The sequence below is a fragment of the Ranitomeya variabilis genome, chromosome 8 (assembly GCF_051348905.1).
Source record: "Ranitomeya variabilis isolate aRanVar5 chromosome 8, aRanVar5.hap1, whole genome shotgun sequence".
NCBI lineage: Eukaryota > Metazoa > Chordata > Amphibia > Anura > Dendrobatidae > Ranitomeya > Ranitomeya variabilis.
The window spans coordinates 157,310,439-157,336,936 of NC_135239.1; the positions used below are offsets into that span (position 1 = coordinate 157,310,439).

The 26,498-nt window shown below is 43.6% G+C and overlaps 1 protein-coding gene across 2 annotated transcripts in view; it reads left to right on the top strand.

Annotated features, from left to right (window-relative positions):
* Positions 1 to 1,260: 1,260 nt before the first annotated feature.
* The window catches only part of JOSD1 (Josephin domain containing 1), a 30,529-nt gene continuing 5,291 nt past the window's right edge, over positions 1,261 to 26,498 (top strand). Inside the window, exons 1-4 of one of the 2 annotated variants that reach the window (XM_077278797.1) lie at positions 1,261 to 1,446; positions 7,602 to 8,126; positions 10,840 to 10,968; positions 16,029 to 16,223. In XM_077278797.1, coding sequence (XP_077134912.1) covers positions 7,945 to 8,126; positions 10,840 to 10,968; positions 16,029 to 16,223 — 506 coding nt within the window. In that variant the 5' untranslated portion in view covers positions 1,261 to 1,446; positions 7,602 to 7,944. Of the gene's footprint in view, positions 1,484 to 7,601; positions 8,127 to 10,839; positions 10,969 to 16,028; positions 16,224 to 26,498 lie in introns of both variants that reach the window. The other variant, XM_077278796.1, reaches the window with a different exon arrangement.

Sequence of the window (26,498 nt, forward strand, 5' to 3'; positions counted from 1 at the left end):
TGTGCACATACCCTAACACCTTGTGCAATACAGGTCTGCACTGCAGTAAAAAGCGGACAGGAAAGGTGAATGCTACAACTCTCATTCCTGTTACATTTAGATGTTGCAAAAATAAAACCATCAAGTGTAAATCGTAGCGTCCGATACCCAGGAGCACAGGGCGCCCCGGGCCCATCTCCTCACACAGGGCGCCCCGGGCCCATCTCCTCACACAGGGCGCCCCGGGCCCATCTCCTCACACAGGGCGCCCCGGGCCCATCTCCTCACACAGGGCGCCCCGGGCCCATCTCCTCACACAGGGCGCCCCGGGCCCATCTCCTCACACAGGGCGCCCCGGGCCCATCTCCTCACACAGGGCGCCCCGGGCCCATCTCCTCACACAGGGCGCCCCGGGCCCATCTCCTCACTAAGGGCGCCCCGGGCCCATCTCCTCACTAAGGGCGCCCCGGCCCATCTCCTCACTAAGGGCGCCCCGGCCCATCTCCTCACACAGGGCGCCCCGGCCCATCTCCTCACACAGGGCGCCCCGGCCCATCGCCTCACACAGGGCGCCCCGGCCCATCTCCTCACACAGGGCGCCCCGGGCCCATCTCCTCACACAGGGCGCCCCGGGCCCATCTCCTCACTAAGGGCGCCCCGGGCCCATCTCCTCACTAAGGGCGCCCCGGCCCATCTCCTCACTAAGGGCGCCCCGGCCCATCTCCTCACTAAGGGCGCCCCGGCCCATCTCCTCACACTGGGCGCCCCCGGCCCATCTCCTCACACAGGGCGCCCCCGGCCCATCTCCTCACACAGGGCGCCCCGGGCCCATCTCCTCACACAGGGCGCCCCCGGCCCATCTCCTCACACAGGGCGCCCCCGGCCCATCTCCTCACACAGGGCGCCCCGGGCCCATCTCCTCACTAAGGGCGCCCCGGCCCATCTCCTCACTAAGGGCGCCGCGGCCCATCTCCTCACACAGGGCGCCCCCGGGCCATCTCCTCACACAGGGCGCCCCGGCCCATCTCCTCACACAGGGCGCCCCGGCCCATCTCCTCACACAGGGCGCCCCGGGCCCATCGCCTCACACAGGACAGTGCCAGTCAGTGCCGCCATCCACACAACACATGCGCACGGTCTACTCTCTCTGAGCGCCGGAGACACAGAGTCACAGACTATTGAGCTCACGAAGGCGGAAGTTACAAGTAATAACCGTTTCTCAGTCCGGGACCGCCCACAGGGAATTGCTCAGCCAATTAGGTTGCAAATCGAAAGCGAGGCGTGAAACCCTCGTGACGTCATCAGAGCACCAATCAGCGTGCGGAACCAATGCCATGGGGCTGGTACTGGTGAAATGCTAGGACCAGTGACGTCACACGGCTGGCGAGCTGCACGGGAACGGCTCTCCATTCGGTTGGGAGCGGGGAAGGATGTGAACTTGAGCGGTTAGTGGAGATCAAGGTTCCGGTGAGGAAGTCTCTGCGCGGGGGATCATCTGGAGCGGGTCAGTGTAACCTGAGGGACTTCATTACATGGTCATGTGTAACAGGCCGAGCACCCGGCTAGGTCAGCGCTGTCTGTGGCTCCATGGCGTGGGGTCAGCGCAGCTCCGGGGCCTCAGCAGCCAAGGCCTCCTCCGGGAACTGTACCGGCAGACGGAGCCCTCTGTGCTGACAACTTTGTGTTGTGGCCCATGCTTCCTCTTTCCTGACAACTTCCCCTTGTAGCTCACAGATGACCTCTCCTGACAAGCCTCTCCTGACAAGCCTCTCCTGACAAGCCTCTCCTGACAAGCCTCTCCTGACAAGCCTCTCCTGACAAGCCTCTCCTGACAAGCCTCTCCTGACAACCCTCTCCTGACAACCCTCTCCTGACAACCCTCTCCTCAGGCAGGGCTCGTATCGTCCTGGCTTCACAAGTGTGTGCACCAAGACATGGAGCCTCCCCCTCCTGACTGCTTCTCTCTATGTGAAGCCATTGCTTTGTGTGATGTAGCACTGGCATATTCTACAGTGCAGTACAGGAAACAGTCCCCCATGGCCTCCCCTTTCCATTTGGGCCCCTGTACGCCTATACAGGTTGCACCAATTATATGTCCACCCCTGAATTTATAGCCATTCATGTCATTTCTTGTAATTTGTAAGGGAAACCCTGTACCCAGGATGAGCTACAGAAGGACTTGTAAGGTCAGTGGAGATGTTTCCTTGGTTAGATCAGCAGTTATTATAATGTAAAGACCCCCCCAAAAAAAACTTTAAAGGGGTTGTAGACTACTTGGACAACCCCTTCTCAATCAGAACCCCAGTATTATAACACTTACACTCTCCCCCTGTGCTGGAGTGAGCGACAGCCGGAGCTCTCACTTCCTCTTGATGTCTGATTTGTCTGAAGGCGGGAGAGTAAAGCCAGCGCTGATTGGCTGCAGGGATCGCATCACATTGTCACGCAATCGCCCGAGAAAGCCTGCGCTGATTGGCTGCAGGGATTGCATCACATAATGTCACGCAATCCCCTGGAAAGCCAGCGCTGATTGGCTACAGGGATCTCATCATATAATGTCACACAATCCCCTGGAAAGCCAGCGCTGATTGGCTGCAGGGATCGCATCACATAATGTCACGCAATCCCCGGGAAAGCCAACGCTGATTGGCTGCAGGGATCGCATCACATAATGTCACGCAATCCCCGGGAAAGCCAGCGCTGATTGGCTACAGGGATCTCATCATATAATGTCACACAATCCCCTGGAAAGCCAGCGCTGATTGGCTGCAGGGATCGCATCACATAATGTCACGCAATCCCCGGGAAAGCCAACGCTGATTGGCTGCAGGGATCGCATCACATAATGTCACGCAATCCCCGGGAAAGCCAGCGCTGATTGGCTGCAGGGATCGCATCACATAATGTCACGCAATCCCTGGGAAAGCCAACGCTGATTGGCTGCAGGGATCGCATCACATAATGTCACGCAATCCCCGGGAAAGCCAACGCTGATTGGCTGCAGGGATCGCATCACATAATATCACGCAATCCCCAGGAAACCCAACGCTGATTGGCTGCAGGGATCGCATCACATAATGTCACGCAATCCCTGGGAAAGCCAACGCTGATTGGCTGCAGGGATCGCATCACATAATGTCACGCAATCCCCGGGAAAGCCAACGCTGATTGGCTGCAGGGATCGCATCACATAATGTCACGCAATCCCCTGGAAAGCCAGCGCTGATTGGCTACAGGGATCTCATCATATAATGTCACACAATCCCCTGGAAAGCCAGCGCTGATTGGCTGCAGGGATCGCATCACATAATGTCACGCAATCCCCGGGAAAGCCAACGCTGATTGGCTGCAGGGATCGCATCACATAATGTCACGCAATCCCCGGGAAAGCCAGCGCTGATTGGCTGCAGGGATCGCATCACATAATGTCACGCAATCCCTGGGAAAGCCAACGCTGATTGGCTGCAGGGATCGCATCACATAATGTCACGCAATCCCCGGGAAAGCCAACGCTGATTGGCTGCAGGGATCGCATCACATAATATCACGCAATCCCCAGGAAACCCAACGCTGATTGGCTGCAGGGATCGCATCACATAATGTCACGCAATCTCCGGCAGGAAAGCCCGCCCTGATTGGCTGCAGGGATCGCATCACATAATGTCACGCAATCCCCGGGAAAGCCAACGCTGATTGGCTGCAGGGATCGCATCACATAATGTCACGCAATCCCCAGGAAAGCCAACCCTGATTGGCTGCAGGGATCGCATCACATAATGTCACACAATCCCCGTGAAAGTCAATGCTGATTGGCTTCAGGGATCGCATCACATAATGTCACGCAATCCCCGGGAAAGCTAATGCTGATTGGCTGCAGGGATCGCATCACATAATGTCACGCAATCCCTGGGAAAGCGAGCGCTGATTGGCTGCAGGGATTGCATCACATAAAGTCACGCAATCCCCGGGAAAGTCAATGCTGATTGGCTTCAGGGATCGCATCACATAATGTCACGCAATCCCCGGGAAAGCTAATGCTGATTGGCTGCAGGGATCGCATCACATAATGTCACGCAATCCCTGGGAAAGCGAGCGCTGATTGGCTGCAGGGATTGCATCACATAAAGTCACGCAATCCCCGGGAAAGCTAATGCTGATTGGCTGCAGGGATCGCATCACATAATGTCACACAATCCCCGTGAAAGTCAATGCTGATTGGCTTCAGGGATCGCATCACATAAAGTCACGCAATCCCCGGGAAAGCTAATGCTGATTGGCTGCAGGGATCGCATCACATAATGTCACACAATCCCTGGGAAAGCGAGCACTGGTGCCACTAGAATGGTGAGTTATAAAGACACATTCAGTATTTTACCTCAGTATTTGTAAACCAAAACCAGGAGAGGAACAATTAGAGGAAAAGTATTATAGAAACATGTCACCACTTCTGTATTTATCACCCACTCTGGGTTTTGGCTTACACATACTGAGGTAAAATGCTGAATATTTGACTGTGGCCTGAGTGTTATTATTTTGCTGGGGGAAACCTGCTGATTAAGAGAGATGGGGTTGCCTGAGTTGTGGACACCCCTTTTAAGTAAATGGGGTTGTTTGGGCGTGTGCTGCTGATTACCGATCCTTAGTATAGGTCAGTGTCGGATCAGTGGGGTCTGACACCTGCTACCCCACGATCGGCTGGATGTAAGCAGAGTGGAGCTGCACAGTCCCGCACCATTCATTGTGTAGCGGCCACTGCTTGGTACTGCAGGACAGCTCCTCTTTTCTGGGCGCTGATGTCAGCTGATTGGTGATGTGCCGGGTGCCACATGCCCACCGATCCGATACTTTTGTCCTATCTCCAGGATTGTACTTATCATATGCCCAGACATACCCATTAAAGCCACCTTAATCTGCCAATCTGTAGGTTGGGAAGGAAGAGAAAATTGGGCTTATTGAATTGCAGCACCATTTTTTTCCCTCTGGAGAGAACTGGTAGCTAGCAGCAACATAAAAAATGCATAAAACTTTGGCCGAGCCTCCTTGCATGTGGGGGGATTGGAACAATGTCCGTTCATCTGACTGCTATCTACAGTGGTCGGACCCCCTTTCTCACTGGCGGCTTTCACTATTGGTGGACAGACTTCACTATTTGTTCCTGATATCAGTTTTGGACCCATTCCCTGACATTTTTCCTACCTTTCAGTCAGGACATGTAAAGTCGTACAAAAACTGCGATCCCACTGCTGATTTGTCTGGATTTCCGTACAGTGATAAGGGCCATTCTAATGACCTTGGCATTTTAGTGTGAAGATATTTTGCTCTGATGAGAAAGTTCCCATATTGTGATTTTGTTATTCATGATCACCATTTACACGATGATATGGAGATGGCGGCGAACAGACCTAAGAATGACGGTCAGAGGAGAAATGTCAAATTCCACCTTTGTTAATACAGCAGAGATCTGAAGACCTCCTCCTCCTCCGCCTCCGTCTAATTAAGGCCGTCTGTTAATCAGACGTCTGTGGTGGTTTTTCTTGCGCATAAAAACACGGACTGTTGTTCATCAGAGTTTGGTCCATGTGTCAGTTCTTAAATCCATGTTCAGTGATATATTTTGATTTTATTTATTTTTTAAATATTTTATATTTATTTTTCCCCGATTTAAAAAGGGAACTTGTCACCAGAAAATACATTATTAACCTGCAAAAAAATGGGGCAGTTTGCAGGTTAATAACGTTACCAACCTGCCCAGACATAGCAGAACGCTGCCGGAAGAAAATTAACTTTATCCCCGTGCGGCAGCCGTCCGGTTTCAGTCATGAGGGCGGTGCTGCCCCTGACTGACAACCGGTCCCAATATACAGCCAGTGTCAGGCATGGCCCGGGGCGCTAGCCGCTGCTCTATACTCAGAGCGACGACTGAACCGACGCCGCCCCAGCGACTGAAGCGCAACCCTGCTGGGGGCAGTAAAGATAATTTTCTTCCCGAAGCGTTCGGCTAAGTGCTGGCACCAGGCAGGTTAATAACGCCATGAAAATGCAGCTTGACCACATATCTGCAGGTTAATAGTGTTATGTTTTTTCTGGTGACAGGTTCCCTTTAAAAAACAAAACAAAAAAAAGAAACAACCTTTGAAGCCTCTCCTACCCAATGTGTGCTGCCCGTAATTTTCAACAACCACAGACTTGTACAATTGACTTTGATCCACGAGTGTGATCAAAATCTGACAATTCACATTTGGTCTGCAAAAAACTTGACATGTCCACAGCCAAACACTGATGGAACAAGTACGTGACTATCGGAAGTCCGACTGCTGCATAAATGGTTTTCTTCAGCATGTGCATAGATTGTGCCAAGTCCCATTCTAATGCATTGCTATGTAAAAAGAATCGTGCTCATAACATAGTAAGGCCAAAAACGATCACAACAGAGAATATGAATATATAGATATTTATTTAGTGGCGATTATCAAACCATAAAAATACAGAATTAATAAAAACCAAATAATTTAAGGTATTTAATATATTTTGTGCACATATCAAATCGCAGGCATCATATGTATTGTACCCGTAAGGACTATATATATATATATATATATATATATATATATATATATATATATATATATATATATATACATATACATACACATCTAAAAAAAACACCCATTGTTGGTTATCAGCAAATAGTGCTAAGGGCAAAACAAAAACCTGCTATATATATATATATATATATATATATATATATATATATATATATAAAAAGTGCATACAATGTGCATTGAATAAAGTAAAGGAAGGGCAATGCAAGTGCATTCAGTGCAAAAAAAAATGCAAGTGCATTCAGTGCAAAAAAATGCAAGTGCAAAAAAAGATGCAACTTTAAGGTGCTTATAGGTGGAAGGTATCCAGAGTCACTTACTTCTTAATGTACGGGAATTGTTATACTGACTGCCAATTAGATATGGTGCACCCCGACGCGCGTTTCGGACACACTGTTCCTTCGTCAGGGGGTACATTGCTATGTAAACGCTATGTTTTGTTTTTCTGCAGAAAAGAAGCTGCACTTTACAGTACCTGTAAAAGCTATGGGATTTCAGAATTCTCATGTGCACACTTCATTTTTTTTTTCTCCTACGAATTTGAGCACGCATAGCTTTTTTTTTTTTTTTTTTAAATCTGCAGCATGTCCATTATTTCAGTGTTTTTTTTGCAAGTTTTTTTGCATCCATAGACACCATCACGCAAGCTTTGCTGTTTTTTTGCTGCTGTTTTTTTTTTTTGCTGCTGTTCTGGTGACTAAAGCGACATTTATTAAACATGTACTATAGACATCACGTGTAATCGGCAGAAAAAAAACACAGCAAATCCTGCGTTTTGTTCATGGCGTTTTTACTGAAAAGAGAATAGGTTTTGGCAGCAGAAAAGAATGCCGCAAAAACAATGCATGTGAATATAGCCTAAAGCAAGGACAAAGTCAGCATGGACATACTAAAATCTCATAAGTTGTTGCTGGTTCTGTAAAATACAGCTTTTCTGTAGAAAAAATGCAGCAAAAAAAACCCTGCTGTGTGAACAAAGCCTTTTTATATCAAATTAACCATTTCCTTTTCTTTGATCAGGTTATCAAACCCATGTAAATAGTAAGAGGGGATTGTGCCAGCCCAAAGAGCACGGTGGCATGGAGGAAAAAGAGAGATGTGGAGAGAGATTCCTGTCTTAATGAAAGGTTTAAGAACCCGTTTTCATCTTATTCTCCAACTTCACAAGGAATATTGCTCTGGACCATTTTCATAAAGGAACACAGCGCTGTTGTTTTATGTTTTTCTTGTTACGTGTATGAAAGAACATGGGGTATAAATCACATGAGCCATACTAGGACCTGCTGTGCACACTCGCTCTAAAGGGCTTTTCTTGGATCTCCTCATCATTGCTGTGGCTTGGCCCCAACTTTGATTTCCAACCATGAGCTGTGTACCATGGAAAGGGGATAAGGCGAAATCTGGAAGTGAGTTTCAGGAGCCTCTGCCAGCACACATCTACCACGAAAAGCAGCGCCGGGAGCTCTGCGCCCTTCATGCCTTGAATAATGTCTTCCAGGATGCTGGAGCATTTACTCGGGAAGCCCTTCAGGAAATATTCCAGAGGTGAGAAGTTAAGGAAGTATCTGTGAAATATAGATCTTCATTGTCAGGAATATTGGGACAACTTTATTATGTTGAACATCCGCGGGAACTCGAACATATTATTCAAGCACGCTGAAGACACTGCTAGCACATGAGCATGCTCAGATAACACCTTATCTGGGCATGTTCTCTCACCGTTAGTGCACGCATTACTTTCTTTGCTTCTACCACCTTTTGGTTGGCTTACTTAATTTATTTTTTTTTTACCACAATAATTGGTGCAATTTAAAGGGGTTGTCTAAGTTTTGCATGAAAGTCTGCTGTCACTTTGTGACACAGGCTCTGGCCCCACTTCAGCAGAGTTGATGAACTTTGAGGAAAGAGAAACCAGTGTCCAAACATTGATAACATTTAGTTTATTTCTGCATATTAAGACCCTATGTGAAAGGAGATCCACAGATGGGACAACTGGCCCTTAGTTCTAGTATAAAAAGTGATTCTGAAACAGTGGTTCAAAAACTTTTGGGAGGAAGTCACGTGGTAACCATTGATTCAATAACAACACCTGTAGGTGGTTAAACATTTGGAAAATTCATAAAGAGCAGAAAGATTAAAAAAAAAAAAAAGTGCTGTAATGTTGTAGGATAAGATTGTGTTGTGTGTTCAGATCATTTGGGTACATGTATTTAGCATGACTATCCAAAAGTACGCTGTTTAATGTTGTGCAGTATTGGCCACTTCCAGCTGGCTCGTCTACTCTTTCAGTGAATTGTACTTTAAAGGGAATCTGTCAGTAGTATCATAGGATCACCCCTCCTAAGCCATCTATATGGATGTGAAAAACATGTCTCTCCTGGGCTGCAAGCCTACAAGTCGAATGGGCAAGTGGAATTGGTTGAGAACACCTGCAGGTCAATGGGAGGAGTGCAGTGTCAGAGCAGAGGGAGTCACCCCCTCCAGATCAGCTATACCAAAAAAAACTGACCGAAACCTCCTCAGTGTGAATAGGTGCAAGCTGTAGTGACTGCAAGTTATGTATAAAAAAGCACAGCAGCACTCTATGAATGCCAAGACTGAAATAACTTCCAACTGTATTATCCCTCAGCAAGATGGACTTACAAAAAAAGCGAAGGTTCTTAACACATAAATTGGCCAATTCATTGACCTGCACGTGTTCTCAACCAATTCTACTTGCCCATTCAAATTGTAGGCTTGCAGCCCAAGAGAGACATGTTTGTCCATTATTGTAGGCTTTTTAGCCCAAAAATGGCATATACAGTAGGATAAAGAAGGGTTATGATAGGACCGATCAGAGAAGTGTCACCTTGCTGTGGTTGATGGGCACACATGAATTAGCCAATTTATGCGCTAAGAACCTTTGCTTTCTTGTAAGTACATCTTGCTGAGGGACAATACGGTTGGAAGTTATTTCCATTGACACTATATGCCTTGGCATTCTCAGTGCTGCTGTGCTTTTGTTATACCTATATAGTGTAACCAGAGTGAGGCATGGAGATCAGTCTGTCAGTCATTACATGTCTCACATTGGTAAATGCCTCCTTTCATACAAAATAGTCTCTGGAGGCAGATTCTCATGCAGATCTATATCCAGCCCATAGATCTTAACAGCTCATATACATCCAGAGACATCCACGTTATTCTTGTAATAAAACATCAGATCACAGATATCAAGATATCCTTTTATTCAGCTTCCTATGACCTACATGCCCAAATAGGTGGCTTGTGAGGGTTTATCCTACTGACAGATTTACTTTTATGTTGTACAAAGTGTCTTGCATATGCAGAATGAGAGGAAATGGTGGGCCGTTTGCCATTATCAGAAAGGTCTCCTAATTTTAGTTTTTAAAGAGCAGGAGGTACATGGAATATATTGAATCTGGCAACTGGTGCATGTTGGGGGGTTTGGGATAGCTATTATCATCCAGCTTATTTGCAGATTCTAAAAAAAGAGAAACAAAAAACAACCTCTGCTGCAACAACCTTTATAAGGCAATCATAAGGGCAATGCAAATGCTGTCACATGTCACCAAAAATACTGTAAATGTAACGTAAAACAATACATAAACCTTCCTCACACCGCTTCATCGATGGAAAAGTGAAAAAGTTTCAGGTCTGTTTTCATTTCTTAGAAGTAGGGGAATTTGTCTTCATTCCTGGAAGAAAGAAAATGAAAATACATGTAAAGTTTCTTCCAAACCCCGGCGAAGAGAAAGTTTGTCCTATACAGTGTTAAACATGGACAGCGCACAGATCAGACTGATGTCATCTGTGTGCTGTACCCAGTTTTCACAGACCTATAGACTTATTTTGGCCCTTGTCATCCTCACTGCTGGAAAAAAACGGACATGTCTCCTTGTGTGCACAGACACACAGTTCATGTAAAAAACGCGGACATGTGCATATCCCCATAGATCATAATGGCCATGTGGTGTATCCATGAAAACAATGGTTACCACACATACTGGAACCACGGACATGTGGCGGAGGCCTTAAAGTGTATTCAGCCCTCCTAAAGTCTTGGTGCCAGTCATACAGAGCTGTGATGTGCCTCCGTGCTGTATTGTTGCATTTCACTGTGGCTGGTTTTTTTCACATTTTCCCTATCTGGCTTATTGATTTTATTTATTGATTTGTTTTAATGGATTTTTACTTTTGCACAATGCTTGTATTATTTCCATTAAATCTCTTTTGTTATGTTTGTGATTCCTTGCAGATTGTCCCCCAATACATTGGTGACTCCACATAAGAAAAACATGTTGGGAAATGGAAACTATGACGTTAATGTTATTATGGCAGCATTGCAGACAAAGGGTTATGAAGCCGTTTGGTGGGATAAGAGAAGGTAACGGTGTAATCCTGTATAACTAGCACTTGTTTTGTACACTAGGACCCCTCTATAAAGTATCGTGACCCCCCCGCTAGCAGGTATCGGAGTGAATGACCTAGTCGCTGGAACAATGATTTTAGGACATGGTAAGGTTATGTTCATAACTGGCAGAAACTGTCACATTCAACGACATGAGACTTACAGTTATCGAGCACTAAGATTGAAGAGATCTTCCCACAATTAAGTTTTCTCCTATAATGGGAGCGAGCACAGCAGACCTCGAAGTGCCCGTCCTGCTGCACTTATTGAAAACTGCAAGGATGGATTTCTCAGGAATATCCCAATGAGCTACTACTAGTAAGGTGTGACCATAATAAGCGTGTAAAGGGGCTTTACACTCAGGCCTATATGAAGGGGTCGGATATCCTGCTGGCAGATCCTCCTGTAGTCATTGATTAGCCACAATAGTAAATTGTCACTACCATAAGGCTTCACTGGAGCAAAGTAGACGACTGGGGGCGTACCAAGGGGTCCCCAACGCTGGAATATTGGAGAAAGCATGTGCATTTTCATAGCCGCTATATGTGTATTTTTCTGTTACAGTTTATGTAAACTAGGTTGACCTATTTCCCAAGAAAAAAAATATTTTTTTTTAATCTTAATGGAAGGCTATACTGTTTTAAGATGGGCTATCTTCACTAGCTCTAACCCCATTGCTATAGCTGTGGCCGCCGCCAGGAGAGGAAGTGATGTCACCTGATCATCCGATCTGTGATGTGCCACGGATGATGTCCTGCTCTAGTCACCTGACTGCTACAGCCAATCGTAGTTCTGAGTAACGGGACATCATGGCTTCCTGTCCTGTAGGAGCCACGGGTTAGAGACCGTCAGTGTTTGTCAATTAAAGTACATGGGTCATCGGCACTCCATTCTTCTGATGGGGCATATGCGGAAATAGAAATGAAGCAGGAAGAAACCCTGGCACTCTCACCTGTTGATGGTTAATTCACTTAATCGTCTTCCACATAATCCACGCAAGACGTTTCAGCCCATCCAAGGCTTTTGTCAGTTGTGGAGAACCATATACAATCAAAGTATATATAGAAAAAATCCAAGGAAGTGACATCATGATTAGGGAAAAAAACTAAAAATTGAAAATAATAGCATTAGTAGAATAATTAGTAGTGAGGTTCATGGTAGAATATTAATAGATTTATTGAGTCATGGAAATTGATATTCGCTAGAGAGGTATTGACTAATCAATAATAGTTTGAGATAGATATATCTATCTCCATCGAAAATATTGTGTTATGATAAATTGTTGCATATTTCTTTATGTATAAAAGATTTATTTATTCACTCCTGCTCATGTATGATATTGTTTTCTTGTTTGTTTTTTATTTGTTTTAAATGTATTTTCTTGCATGGCTTCTTTCTTAATGATCATGATGTCACTTCCTTGGATTTTTTTCTATATATACTTTTGTATATGGTGCTCCACAATTGACAAAATTATAAATATATATATTATACACATAACTCTGGGAGCGTCACTCTGTCCGAAGCCTTTACAGACTGCGCAAGCGCCTGCGCAGTCTGGACCCCACAGAGTGACGCAGCCCAGGAGATCGCGGTATGCGTAAGCACTGAACGCATACCGCTATGTCCGTCGGAGAAGCAGGGATGTGCCAGGAGGATGAGTATGCGATATTCACCTGTCCCCGTTCCATCGCTGCGCGCCGCTCTTGTCTTCCTCGTCATCTGGCTCTGACGTTCATGTCAGAGGGCGCGATGATGTGGTTAGTGCACGCCATCTGACTGTACAGTCACAGCCAGAGGACCCGGAAGACAGAGCAGCGCTCAGCGGTGGATCGGGGACAGGTGAATATCGCAAGTGCCAGGGGCCTGAGCCAGCAGCGACTTCAGCACCTGACCCCCATAACGCGCCGGTGTCCCCACCTGCTCAGGCCCCTAGCACTCGGCGCCCATCGACGAGAGTTGAGTATGTAATTTTTTTTTAATCGCAGCAGCATACGGGGCATATTATGCTATGGAGCATCTTATGGGGCCATCAACCTTTATGGAGCAGCATACGGGGCATATTATGCTATGGAGCATCTTATGGGGCCATCAACCTTTATGGAGCAGCATACGGGGCATATTATGCTATGGAGCATCTTATGGGGCCATCAACCTTTATGGAGCAGCATACGGGCCATATGGATGGGAGCAGCACGTGACAGAATGAGGGCATATGGATGGGGGCGCAGGATGGGAGCAGCACATGACAAGATGGAGGCGCAGTATGAGAGCGTGTGTGTGTATGTATATGTGTGTGTGTATATATGTGTATATATATATACATATATATATATATATATATATATATATATATATATATATATATATATATATAATTTTTTTTTAACCCCTTCAAGATGGAGCCCTTTTTTGCTTTTGCGTTTGTTTCAATATGGCCATGTGGGGGCTTTTGAACAACACCATTGGTTTTACCATATCATGTACTCAAAAACAGGAAAAAAATTCCACGTGCGGTGAAATTGCAAAAAAAAAATTCAATTCCACAACTGTTTTTTTGGATTTTTTTTTCTTTACCATGTTCATCAAATGATAAAACTGACCTGCCATTATGATTCTCCAGGTCATTGAGTTCATAGCCACCAAACATGTCTAGGTTCTTTTTAATTTAAGTGAAGTGAGGGCTTATTTTTGACATTTACATTTTTAATGATAACATTTTGGTGCAGATACGATCTTTTGATCTCCCGTACATGTATGGCGCATGTTGTGAAGGGGTTATAGGTTTAGCAAAGTACAGCTCGCAAGGGTAAATGTTTTTTCTAGGGTTTTGTGTGCCCATGAATAGCTTTACCTTGTTAAACTGCTTACGTAGGGTTTTGTTTTTTTCGCTTTTAAGTAGCCCAACCACTACTATTATACATTTAGATTTCTTACCCTTCTTATTATAAGCTGTAAGGCACATTTACAACTTTTTTTGTGTAAATATTATACAAAAATGTAATTTCAGGCTTTCTTAATTGCTATAGAGCTAAAAACAAAATTGGTTAACCCCCCATTGTAAATTTTGCTAATAAACCTAATTTGCAATCTTTGCTCTCAATTGTTTTAAAGGAAACAAGACGTAATGCACTCGACCTCCATGGCCTGTATGCACGCTCACCACGCAAGTGCTGAATAACAAGCATGTTCAAGTTTAAACTGCTTTTGGGCTATGTTCACACGCTGCGGATTTCCTGCGGATCCGCAGCATTTTTTACCTTGCAGAAACGCTGCGGATCCGCAAGTAATTTACAGTACAATGTAAATCAATGAGAAAAAAAACCCGCTGTGCTAATGGTGCGGAAAACTCTGTGCTTAAACACTTCTGATTAAAAGAAGTAGCATGTCACTTCTTTTTTGCAGATCTGCAGCATTTTTGTACCCATTCCATTATAGAAATCCGCAGGGGTAAAAAACGCACAAAAATCTGCACAAAAAACGTGACAAATCCGCACCTGCGTTTTCTGCCAAGAGATGCAGAATCCGCACAAAAAATTCCTGAGCCTAATCCGCACATAGCCTTAAAGTTTGTTCAACAACATTTAGACAAGCCTGTGATATACTGTGAGAATATAGTCTGATCAGATGAGACCAAACTTGAACTTTATGGATGCCATAATACACACCATGTTTAGAGGTCAAAAGGCACTGCATGTCAACCCACAGTGTCAGGTTGGCTCTGTTATACTGATTACAATTGTGCTGGCCGGTCCTGAACAGTAGCATCTTTTGTCGACCCGATAGATGCTACTGTGCATGTGTGGCTGGCACCATTTTAAGGTGTTTTTTTGCTTGTTTGTTTTTTTTTATTATTTATATCCCAAAATAAAATAATTAAATGGATATTATAGATGCCGTCATGCTACAGTGGCGGCTGAGTGTAAATTTTTTTTTTAAACCATATATTCAGTATATAAAATAGGGGGCAGCTAAGTGAGGGATCAGTAACCTGCCATAAGCCATCAGTATGAATACCTAAGCAGAGCACCACATAGAGACGCCCCGAAGAGCGAGAATCTCATTAACTGAAAACTACAAATAAAGATTAAACAAGCACAAGGCGGATTTCATCACCCAGGTATCATTTTAATGAGTGTTACAGCGCCAACCTGAAATATGTCTCTCATATCTGTCATGTCTATGCTATTCATATAAACCACAATATTCATGCTGGAGTCTGTACTCGAGCAGTTTGCGTGCCATTCTGGTCACAGTAAGACCATGGTTGATAAGTTGTCTCCCCCAGCCATAAATCCATAGTCTCTTTAATTTCCCTGTCTGCCATGCCTGGTCTGCGATCCAGCAAATAACCAACTTTAATTACCTGTTGGCAGCAGGGGGAGGCTCCGCGCTGCAGAGGTCATGGAGGTTAATATAGTGCTAAATTTTGCTCCATTTAATGTATGATAAACTATGAGATGGCTTTTATAGATTTTACTATTACATCTATGACAACACATAACTTTATTTATGAACATCTATGGTTTGCTTTCTTTGCCTGTGTGGATTGGATGGGTTGTTAATGACATCTGGTGAGAATTTCATGTCAACAGCACCTTTAGAAATATATTTACTTTGAAAATTGGTGACCAGTCCAAAACTTATTTCACCAGCTGTATGTAGGCCTTCAGACTGATGTAAGATAAATCGGACATGGTCTTAATTTCCTAAAGCACTGCTGTCGATATTATAAGGGATTTTCCTTATTTTCCTGTATCCCGTGTATCTATGATTTCATTTTCTGAGTCATTGTGTGTTTATGATGGAATTTACCAATGTGAGTCGGATCAGGACACGCCTAAGTATGCTGAACAGAAGAATTTAGCTAATAAAATTTCTGCATCTCCTTCCGGATGTCGGAGTATTATTATTTATTTATATAGCACCATTGAATCCATGGTGCTGTACACGGAGTATCAAATATATGTTATGGGTTGTGTTTTTTGTTGTTGTTTTTTTTTCTTTCCTAATATTGTTTCTCATTCTCTCCGTAGGGATGTTGGCTTGATTTCACTCTCTAATGTTACTGGATTCATTATGAATCTTCCATCCAGTCTCTCTTGGGGACCCCTGAAGCTGCCCCTTAAGAGGCAGCATTGGATATGTGTGCGTGAGGTCGGTGGCACTTATTTCAACCTAGATTCCAAATTAAAGAGGCCTGTGAGGATTGGCAATGACGATGACCTAAGGTAAGCTGGATAATTAGTCATCTGTGCAAACCATGGCTTCCCAGCAGAATCTGAGCAGGTTTTTATTTTTCAGCAAGGATGATTATTGGCCTACGGTCCCATGTAGCATTTCCACTGCAGACAACCTCGCAATGAGATGGCGCAGCGGAGAGACAGACATTTCACTATTTGCAGTGCAAAAAGTTACATTCTCATCTAAATCCGGAGCTTGGGTCAATGTAAGCAGCAGATATATCTTGCAGCATGTGTGTGAGATTTCTTAATCTCCTGCTCTTCGCTGGCGCTATGAAACAGCAGGTTTTCGGCATGCGAATACGCAGCGGAAAAACCACCATTTTTCTACAATGGAAACCTAGCCTTAGAGGAAGATAATCTGTGGCTGGAATGTTCTGGATAATGTCCGTAAAGTACTTTGGCCTGTGATCCTGTGGATCACAAGAATGTCATGCGCAATTTCCAGGTGAAACCTAGTAGTGCATTCTCTTTACTTGCAGATAGAAGTAACAAAATATGCATGTCTATCTTTTTCCTGGAAAGTTGGAGTGGGCAGCCTCTAAATCGAATTTTCAGGGGACCTCATTTGTGCTATACCAAAAACATCTACAGTTCTCTACTTCTGAAAACCCATTGCGCGAGCTCTAGTGAGAGGTAAAACTGGATTGGTGTGCACAGTGTGGTTCTGAGCAGCAGGTGGTGCCTATCAGAGGTTGTCCACTTCCCCAGCTCAGTGGTTTTTCCCATAAATGCCCCTATAAATCTCCATATACCATTCCAGTGCCATATTTACTGTGGCATACATTTCTGAGCAAAATATTTGCATAATCAAGTTCTTGGTTCACTCTGAGGAGGGGTCTTTGTTTCTGCCAGTGTTTGCCCAGTAAGAGGGCACGTTTTGGCATGAAATTATACAAGCTATGTGAGAGTACAACAAGGGGGGCCTATAGATTCTGCATCGATGAAGGAAAGGACACCAGGAATGTCCCCGTTCCTGGGTGTAAGTGGGAATAATTGTGTAGGCGTTAGTGCATCCACCGAAGAACCATGGCTTGGCTGCCATTTCTGTGTGGACAAGTAATGCATCCCATTACTCCAGTGCTTGACTTTCAGAAGTATGGTGGCATGTGGAACCATATAGAAGAACAAATAAGGCCTCCCTTGGTCACTGCTAAAGCAAAGGCTTGCCAGGGGTGAGAGTAGGGCATCAGGCAGTAACCAAATATTGTCAGGTATGAAGCCATCCTGATCTTGACCACAATACACGGCCATTGTACTACTCCCATCCCATTGTAAGGTACCAGTATGGAAGTCCACAAGACCCAGTGAATTCAGGTTTACAGTAGTATATAGGCAGGATGGATCTGTCCGATCAGATGCCACAGCCATTCGGCACCATATAGAAGGGCAGAATTTGGTGTAAGAAGCTGGCCGCGTACGTCATGCTGACCGCATTGTACAATGTGTATGTGTGGTTCAGCACACGCTTTCCTGGAGTATCAAAAGGTGATTATCAAGGAAGTGAGGGAGCACAACACTTCAGGAAGCAAGGCCACAAGTATAGTCACAGGGCCAATTTCACAAAAGTATGCCCCCCAAAAAAGGAGGTAACAGGCCCAAAACGGTGCCAGATCTCCCATAGAATATCTTTTTTTTTTTTTGTCCCCCTATTAGTGTGACACATGCCCCGACAAGCCAGGACTTTGCATAAAGGATGTTTCTAAACTTATCACACATCAAATGATTTTTGTAATTTTCTATGAATCCCTTTTCTTGTACCCTAAAGCCCTCTGCACAGCCTGTATTCCCTTCTTTCCCTTGGAAGTTTGCCATGTGCTCAGATTTGAGTGTTCATTACATGGCTAGCAGACCATCGCACAATATTCAATTCAAAATATTTTTCAATTTTGATTTTACTAGAAAATGTTAATACCTAAAGTTCATGTTCTTATTTTTACTTAATATGTAATCCTGAAATTTTAAGGCTCTAACAGCATGCTCTTAATTATCTGCCAGCCATGATTACTGAACGTTTGGGAAGTAATAAAGTAGCACTGTGTAGCGCTACAGCATGCAAACCTGAAATATTTGAATTGCATTACTTCTCTATAAATTATAGAAACATTAGAATACTTGGCACTAGTGATGAGCAAGTGTACTCTGTGTCTAGCAGCCACCAATCATGCAGCTGCCATGACTCAAGCATAATCTCCGAGCATGTCTAAGATACTCAGGAGACCACCCGAGCATGCTCGGAAAACCCCGCTCATCACTACGTAGCACATAATTGGCTAATTCATGTATACCCAGCAGCCAACGACAAGGCGATTTTGTTTGGACCTAACCTAATGTGTTTCCTCTCCTGGGCTGATGGCCTACATTTATTTGAGTAGATAGGATCCTGCTGTGATTAAAACTACCACAGGCTGATGGGTTGTGTGTCAGTCAGAGGGCCTGTGTATACAAATATCAAAAGACTGACTGTCACCTCCACACAGAAATCAGTTGTGCACAGGTGCTTACTAAGAGTAGCCCTCTGCAGTTAGTTGAATTTTTGGGAAGGTTAGACATTATGATGTTTGACCACTGAGCTCCAAAAAAAAAAAATACAAAATACGTTTCTCAGATTAAATTGCTGCATATTTTTAATATATATAGATAGATAGATATAATCACAATTGATTCCATGGTGCTGTACATGAGAAGGGGTTACGAAGAAATTTCAGATATCACTTACAGTAAGCAAACTAACAATAGCAGACTGATACAGAGGGCAGAAGACCCTGCCATTGTGGGCTTACATTCTACAGGGACTGCACATAAAGTTTAAAACTTAATGTGCATTCCACTGCACATAAAAATATTCAGATAATTTCCTATAACCCCATGTCTCTGGGATCTTGCTAAAATGTTGACAACCTAAACTTCTGCACCAAATTTGTATGAAATTATTTTTACTACAGAAATTGTACACCAAAAACTTTACTTTGACTTTTCTAACTACGTAATATACGTAATATTTTTGTTCCCTACCTTTAACGCAGGCTCAGGAGATGAGCCCGCATCTTTACTGAATAAATCAGCCATCATCTCCCTCTCACAGCTTCCGCCCGCAGCTTCTAGCCTGTTGGTTGCCCCTGTCAATCGCTGACACCAGCATTTTTAGCATGCTACCCAGTGCACGCTATTTTAACGGTCTATGAGCATCCCTGTCACAACCATAATAAGAAGCAATCTAAACATCATGTCTATCCCAAAATGGTATCCATAAAAACCGCTTTGCATGCAAAAAATTAGCCCCCACACTGCTCCACCAACCAAAAATTGAAAATATGGGTCTTGAAAATTGGCGACATAAGCAAACTTTTTTTTTTTTTTTTCTAAATACATATTTCCGAGATTTTTCAACCACTTAACCCGTTTTTAGTTTACAATGTTTCATTTACAGATCTTTGTTTATTCGTTTTTCATGTTGCTTTAAACTTTAGGGATATAGTGCCGTATGGTGGCTTATTCTACACTCCCCGAGCTGGCGTTTAGTGATGCCATTTTGAGATAGTATTTTAATCGCCTTTTATTGCAATGTTGAAGCTGCCCCCCCCCCAAATTATGTAATCCTGGTGTTTAGATTTTTTTTTTTTCTTCTCGTTATACCACTTGTTGTTTTTTATTTATTATAATAGGGCTGAGGATGATTTGAACTTGCTTTTTTTTTTTCTTTTTTTTTTTTTAACCAATTACTGTAGTTAATAGTCTCCGTTGGAAACATGAAGCTGAAATCGTCCGATTGCTTGTGCTATACACAGCAGTGCACCATCCGCACGGCTATGCATAGTGAAAATCACAATGAGTGCCAATTACAGGCTGGCTGTTCACAGGAGAATCGTCATGACAAGTACGGAGTTGTTCAGCAGACTCCTGGCTGTCTTTGTCTACCTATCGGCACCCTGCCATCACGTGATGGACACATAGAATGATGCCCTGCCAGTGCGGCTGTTAGTCATATGCCGGGAAAGAGTACATCAGTGTCTGAGACATGACATATGGCGTAAATATATATCATATGTTGTGAAGGGGTTAAATAAAGAAGCAAGAACTAAACTAAACACATTTTGTGTTGCCATAATTATACTGGCCTGGAGAATCCTATGTCTAGGTAATTTTTACTTTTCTTTTTTTTTCTTTGCAATTTTGCCACTATCTTTTCCCCACTTTCCAGCTTGTCACATGATAAAATTAATGCTGTAGTTTACAAGTGCAACTTGTCCTGCAAAATAAACAAGCACTCATATGACTGTTGTCACAGAGAAAAAAAAGTGATGGCTCTTAGGGGAAGGGGTAAAGAAACCACGAAAGCGCAAAAACCATTTTGCACATTAGTCCCTGGTCCAGTGCTGATGCAACAAAAAAAGAGGAAGGGGCATTACAGTAATGATGAGCACTCCTATCCATAGAAATAACAAATCTTTACACAATAATGTACCAAACTTAAAACCAATTAATAACAAAGAAATGCTCTCAACACTAACATACAAGGGATTGTTATCACATCCTAAAAGACAATATATTGTATATACTCGAGTATAAGCCGACCCCCCTAATTTTGCCACAAAAAACTTGGAAAACTTAATGAATCAAGTATAAGCCTAGGGTGGAAAATTCAGCAGCTACTGGTAAATTTCAAAAATAAAAATAGATACAAATAAAAGTAAAATTAATTGAGATATCACTAGGTTAAGTGTTTTTGAATATCCATATGGTCCCATAAGATGCTCCAGAGAGATATTTGCCCCATATAATGCTCCAGAGAGATATTTGCCCCATATAATGCTGCACAAATGTTGATTATGGCCCCATAAGATGCTCCATAGAGACATTTGCCCCATATGCTGTTGCTGCGATTAAAAAAAAAATCACATACTCTCCTCTAGTTGCTCAGGCCCCCGGCACTTGCAATATTCACCTGTCCTCGATCCGGCATCGCTGTGTCTTCCGTGTCCTCTGCACTAACATTCAGGCAGAGGGCGTGGACTAACCACGTCATTGCGCCCTCTGACCTGAGCGTCACTGCAGAGGACGCGGAAGACGGAGTGGCGCCGGAACGAGGAGAGGTGAATATCACGCAGTGCTCCCCCTCCCCATTATACTCACCTGCTCCTGGCGCGGTCCCTGCATCTCCGGTCTCCGGGCACTGACAGCTTCTTCCAGCTTTGAGTGGTCACCGTTACCGCTCATTACAGTAATGAATATGTGGCTCCACCCCTATGGGAGTGGAGTCGGGTCCATATTCATTACTGTAATGAGCGGTACCATGTGACTGCTCACGCTGAAAGAAGCTGTCAGCACCGGAGACTGGAGATGCAGGGACCTCGCCAGGAGCAGGTGAGTATGTCTCACTCTTAAAATTAATCTATATATAATCTATCTATCTATATCTCACGCTTAAAATTAACAAATCCACGCAGCTCAATGGATTGCTATGGACATATACACTGACCACATATTTAATGATACTGCTGAAACATTTCCCTAATCTGTACCTATAGCAAGCTGATACTGCGTAGTTGAGGAGATTGGCACCATAGGGAACGATGATGGCACCCCCTCTCACCGATGGCTGTCCCTCAGAGGCCCTAGCTGACCCTGATATACAAGCCAGAAATAAACTAATAAATTAAACATAGCCAGATATATCCCAACCAAAATACACAGATAAGGGTGTGGTACTCATCAGAGCCGGTCTCAGTTGTCTACCTCGTCGCGGCATCCCCAGCCGGTTCATCAGAAGTCTTGATAGACAGATATTCGATATTAAGGCTAAGTTCACACGAGCATATGAGAAATCATCTGTTTTCATTTGCATGCTATTAATATGTTTTTGACATCCCTGTGTCATTCGTTTTTACAAATCAATGATTGAAAATAGTTAGTTTAAAACTACCAAACTATATTTGAGTAATATTGCTTTGAATGAATTCATCATTTCCAGAGCACGGCACTACTTGATAATCTCCCTCCCAAAACTCCTGCTTGTAAACCGAAATTTGGTAGGGATGTCTAGGTTAAAGTGTTTCCCCACCATTTTACAAACAGTGTCAACGTAACACTATGCAGGGTATAAAGGATGTTCCGCATTGTCATGTCATGTGCATTTGCCGTGAGCAACATTGCTTTCCATCAGCAAAAATATGATTATTTATTTTTTTTTTTTTTTAGAAAATCATTAGCTTCATCAATGTCCTAAATAAACAAAAAAATGAATTGCTGCTGATATAAATGAGTACTTCAGCAATGGTTCCCTTTTGTTGGTTTCACACATCCACAGTTCGCAGTCCAAACATGGGCCGTGATGCACGGACTGCCTGCGTCATCCTGAACTGCGTTTGGCTGCCTTGTATATGCATTCTCAAGTCATTTTTGCCCTTCTCCAACAAAGTGGGTGTACTGGTGAAAGGATGGGGGAGATTGCTGCCCCTGCTTGTCAAATTCATGACAAGCTCCAAAACTTACTCCAGTCCCCAAACGGAGTAAGATTTGTGGTGTGGAGCATACAGAGGTGCACACCACTTGGCCAACGCTCCTGATTAATTAAGAGGGTATCAGCATGAACAATGGCAATCTTGATGAATCTGGGGCCTGTTTATACATTTCTCAACATTGAAATCGGAACACCAAGAAGAAAAAGTCGTGAAATTATGGAAATCACTTGATGGATAAACATGTTAATTGCAGATGAGCTGATCAGGCAAAATTCAGACTTTCCTGTTTATCCAATTTTTCCCTGGAAATTCGATTTGTGGAGAAGTTATTCCCTGCGAACTTAACGTCCCTTATTATATTCCAGGGTCTCTCTAGACCTTAGAACAAAATAATCACATATAAAAAAAGTAAGAACAATCTTATCACAGCCACCCGTCTGGTTCATCTTCTTATTCCCTGTCACTTGTGATGGAATCCTTGGGCCTCTTGCACTGTCGAATGGCATTCGGAAGGGTTCTGCACAAGCGAGCAGTAAGTCAACTCTGCGTTCGTGATCTCGAGGATTCCATTGTGAGCAACGGGGATCAGAAGATGTGGCGAGGACCAGACGGATAGCGTTGAGTAGTAGAGGGTCTTTAGAGGTGAGTGGTAAGGTGAGCGAGTATAAGAATTTTTTTTTTAACTTATTTTGATGGCCCAATATGGTTCAGAAAAAAATGTCATCTCACGGCCACCATTTTGCTAGACATTGTAGAAGCGAATTACCAAAAGTCCAAATTTTGACGCATGCCGATTTATTTGTAGAACTCCATTCAAAATGATTCGCTCATTTCTAATGTTAATGATATGCAAACGATTGAAAATGGAAACAACATTTTTCAAAGTGTTTTGATTTACTCAGTATCAAGTGTCACATGCAGAAATACCTTTTATTTATGTTACTCACTTATGTAGCGCCATTAATTCCACAGCGCTTTAAAGACATTATCATCACTGTCCCCACTGGGGCCCACAATCTAATTTCCCTATCAGTATGTCTTTGGAGTGCACTGAGATGCCTTAGACGCCTTGGCGTGTTTTTAATGGTGAAACAATAATTCTGGGACTGTTACTGGTATGACAGATGGCATAATGTACGGTAGCCAAACCCCTCTAGTCTTCACTCCAGGTACAATAACTCTGCATTACATTGGTTTGGCTGTGGGACCATTGGTGCCGCCATTTCTCCAAAGTGTCCCAGGAGCCGTTATTTCATACAACGCCAGACGGTATGTTGCTCGTGTTGTGAGCAGCCTGTGTGGGCTAAAGGTGCTACCATAGCCTACAGCGTCTCTGGACATGTCTTCTATTGTGCACATCTGTGATGTCATTGGTCACCAAATGCATAGGGAGCTGCCAGCATCGAATCTTGATGATTTATGCAAGTGCATTCAACGTGGCAAAACTTTACTCAGTCAACAATTAAAGCGCCACTTAAGCAATTTTTTTTAATTTCACCACTGGAGTGGTGCAACTAATGTAATTTTTCTGACCCTAGTAATATATATTTACCAGAAACTGTTATCCGTGCCGTTCTGGTCCAGATCCGCCATCTTGTGACCACAACTTCTGACTGACTGAAAGTCAGAGGTAACAGTCACACGCCCCAATGTAAGTTTGAGAGCCGCCTTCTGGCTCTCATACTTGCCTTGAGTTATGACTTCCAGACCACCTAGAAAACATATGAGCAATCCTTTAGGTCACAACCTGCAGAAGCCGAATCGGAGCAGTACCGAGGACAGATGAAGATGCCAGTGTGTGTGGCATTCATACTTGATACTGAATAAATCAATATGTTTCGAATATTTTTTCATCATTTGCATATAATTAACCTGCCTATCATCCAACCTGTGACTTCCATAGTTCCACAACTCTCCCTTCTTAGTGTTGCAATTTCAATGTGGAGGAATGTAGATATACTGTTTTTTGCAAAGGTTTTAGGCAGGTGTGGGAAAAAATTCTGCAAAGTAAGAATGCTTTATAAAATCGTGTTGATGGTTTATTTTTATCAATTAACAGAACGCAAAATGAATGAAAAATTAAAAAGAAAACCTTAAGTCAATATTTAGTGTGACAGCCCTCTGCCTTCAAAATGGCAGCAATTCTTTGAAATATGTTTGCAGAAAGTCTTGGATTTTGCAGAATTATAGTCAGGTATGAGTAACCCAAGTACATTTTTAATAAGATGAAATTGAGTCATTAATGGGAATCTCGGTAGAATTAACCTAACCCTCCTAGACAGTCTATAAAAACCTGAATAAAATTCTAACTTGATATGTGCAGTCTGATGTCTTATTCCAGAGAAATCCATGGGTTTTCTTTTTATATGTAAAAATGTAAATGAGCTAATAAGATCTATGGGCCAGACACTGATCTCCCCGAGAATCTGCCTCCAGAGATTATTTTACATTAAATTAGGTGTTACCAGTGTGAGACATATAATGTCTCACGGACTTCTCCCATAATCGGGCCTCCTTCACACGTCCGTATAAAACACGTACGTGAAAAACCTGTACCAGCCAACGGCGCTTGAACGTGTCTCTTTCCGATGACACTATCGTGAAGTCGGACCTACAGAAGTCTCTCGACACATACTTTGCTGTTAACTCTATTGAGGAAACAGACCATTGTATTGTGTGGGAGGCACAAGAGTGTGGTCAAAGGGATTCTTATTAAGCATGGGGCCTATATAAAATGAGAACCTGCGCAGGAGATTGCTTGTCCGCTGGGGGAGATTGGCGACTTGTGGAAATGCCACATAATCGTTCCCCAGCAGTTGAGTCACTGCTGGTTAGACGCAAGTCACTCTGATTTCTAATCTTATATAAGGCAAAAGCTGTGCTCTCTAAATGTACTCGTAATTATTATGAACACTAGATGGTGGCCCGATTCTAACGCATCGGGTATTCTAGAATGCACAGCCACGTAGTATATAGCATAGCCACATAGTATATTGCACAGCCCACGCAGTATACAGTTAAGTCCATATATGTTTGGACAGAGACAAAATTTTTCTAATTTTGGTTATAGACATTACCACAATGAATTTTAAACAAAACAATTCAGATGCAGTTGAAGTTCAGACTTTCAGCTTTCATTTGAGGTATCCTCACTAAAATTGGATGAAGGGTTTAGGAGTTTCAGCTCCTTAACATGTGCCACCCTGTTTTTAAAGGGACCAAAAGTAATTGGACAGATTAAACAATTTTAAATAAAATGTTCATTTCTAGTACTTGGTTGAAAACCCTTTGTTGGCAATGACTGCCTGAAGTCTTGAACTCATGGACATCACCAGACGCTGTGTTTCCTCCTTTTTGGTGCTCTGCCAGGCCTTCACTGCGGTGGTTTTCAGTTGCTGTTTGTTTGTGGCCTTTCTGTCTGAAGTTTAGTCTTTAACAAGTGAAATGCGTGCTCAATTGGGTTGAGATCAGGTGACTGACTTGGCCATTCAAGAATATTCCACTTCTTTGCTTTAGTAAACTCCTGGGTTGCTTTGGCTTTATGTTTTGGGTCATTGTCCATCTGTAGTATGAAACGACGACCAATCAGTTTTGCTGCATTTGGCTGGATCTGAGCACACAGTATGGAGGCTCTGAATACCTCAGAATTCTTTTGGCTGCTTCTGTCCTCTGTCACATCATCAATAAACACTAGTGACCCAGTGCCACTGGCAGCCATGCATGCCCAAGCCATCACACTGCCTCCGCCGTGTTTACAGATGATGTGGTATGCTTTGGGTCATGAGCTGTACCACGCCTTCGC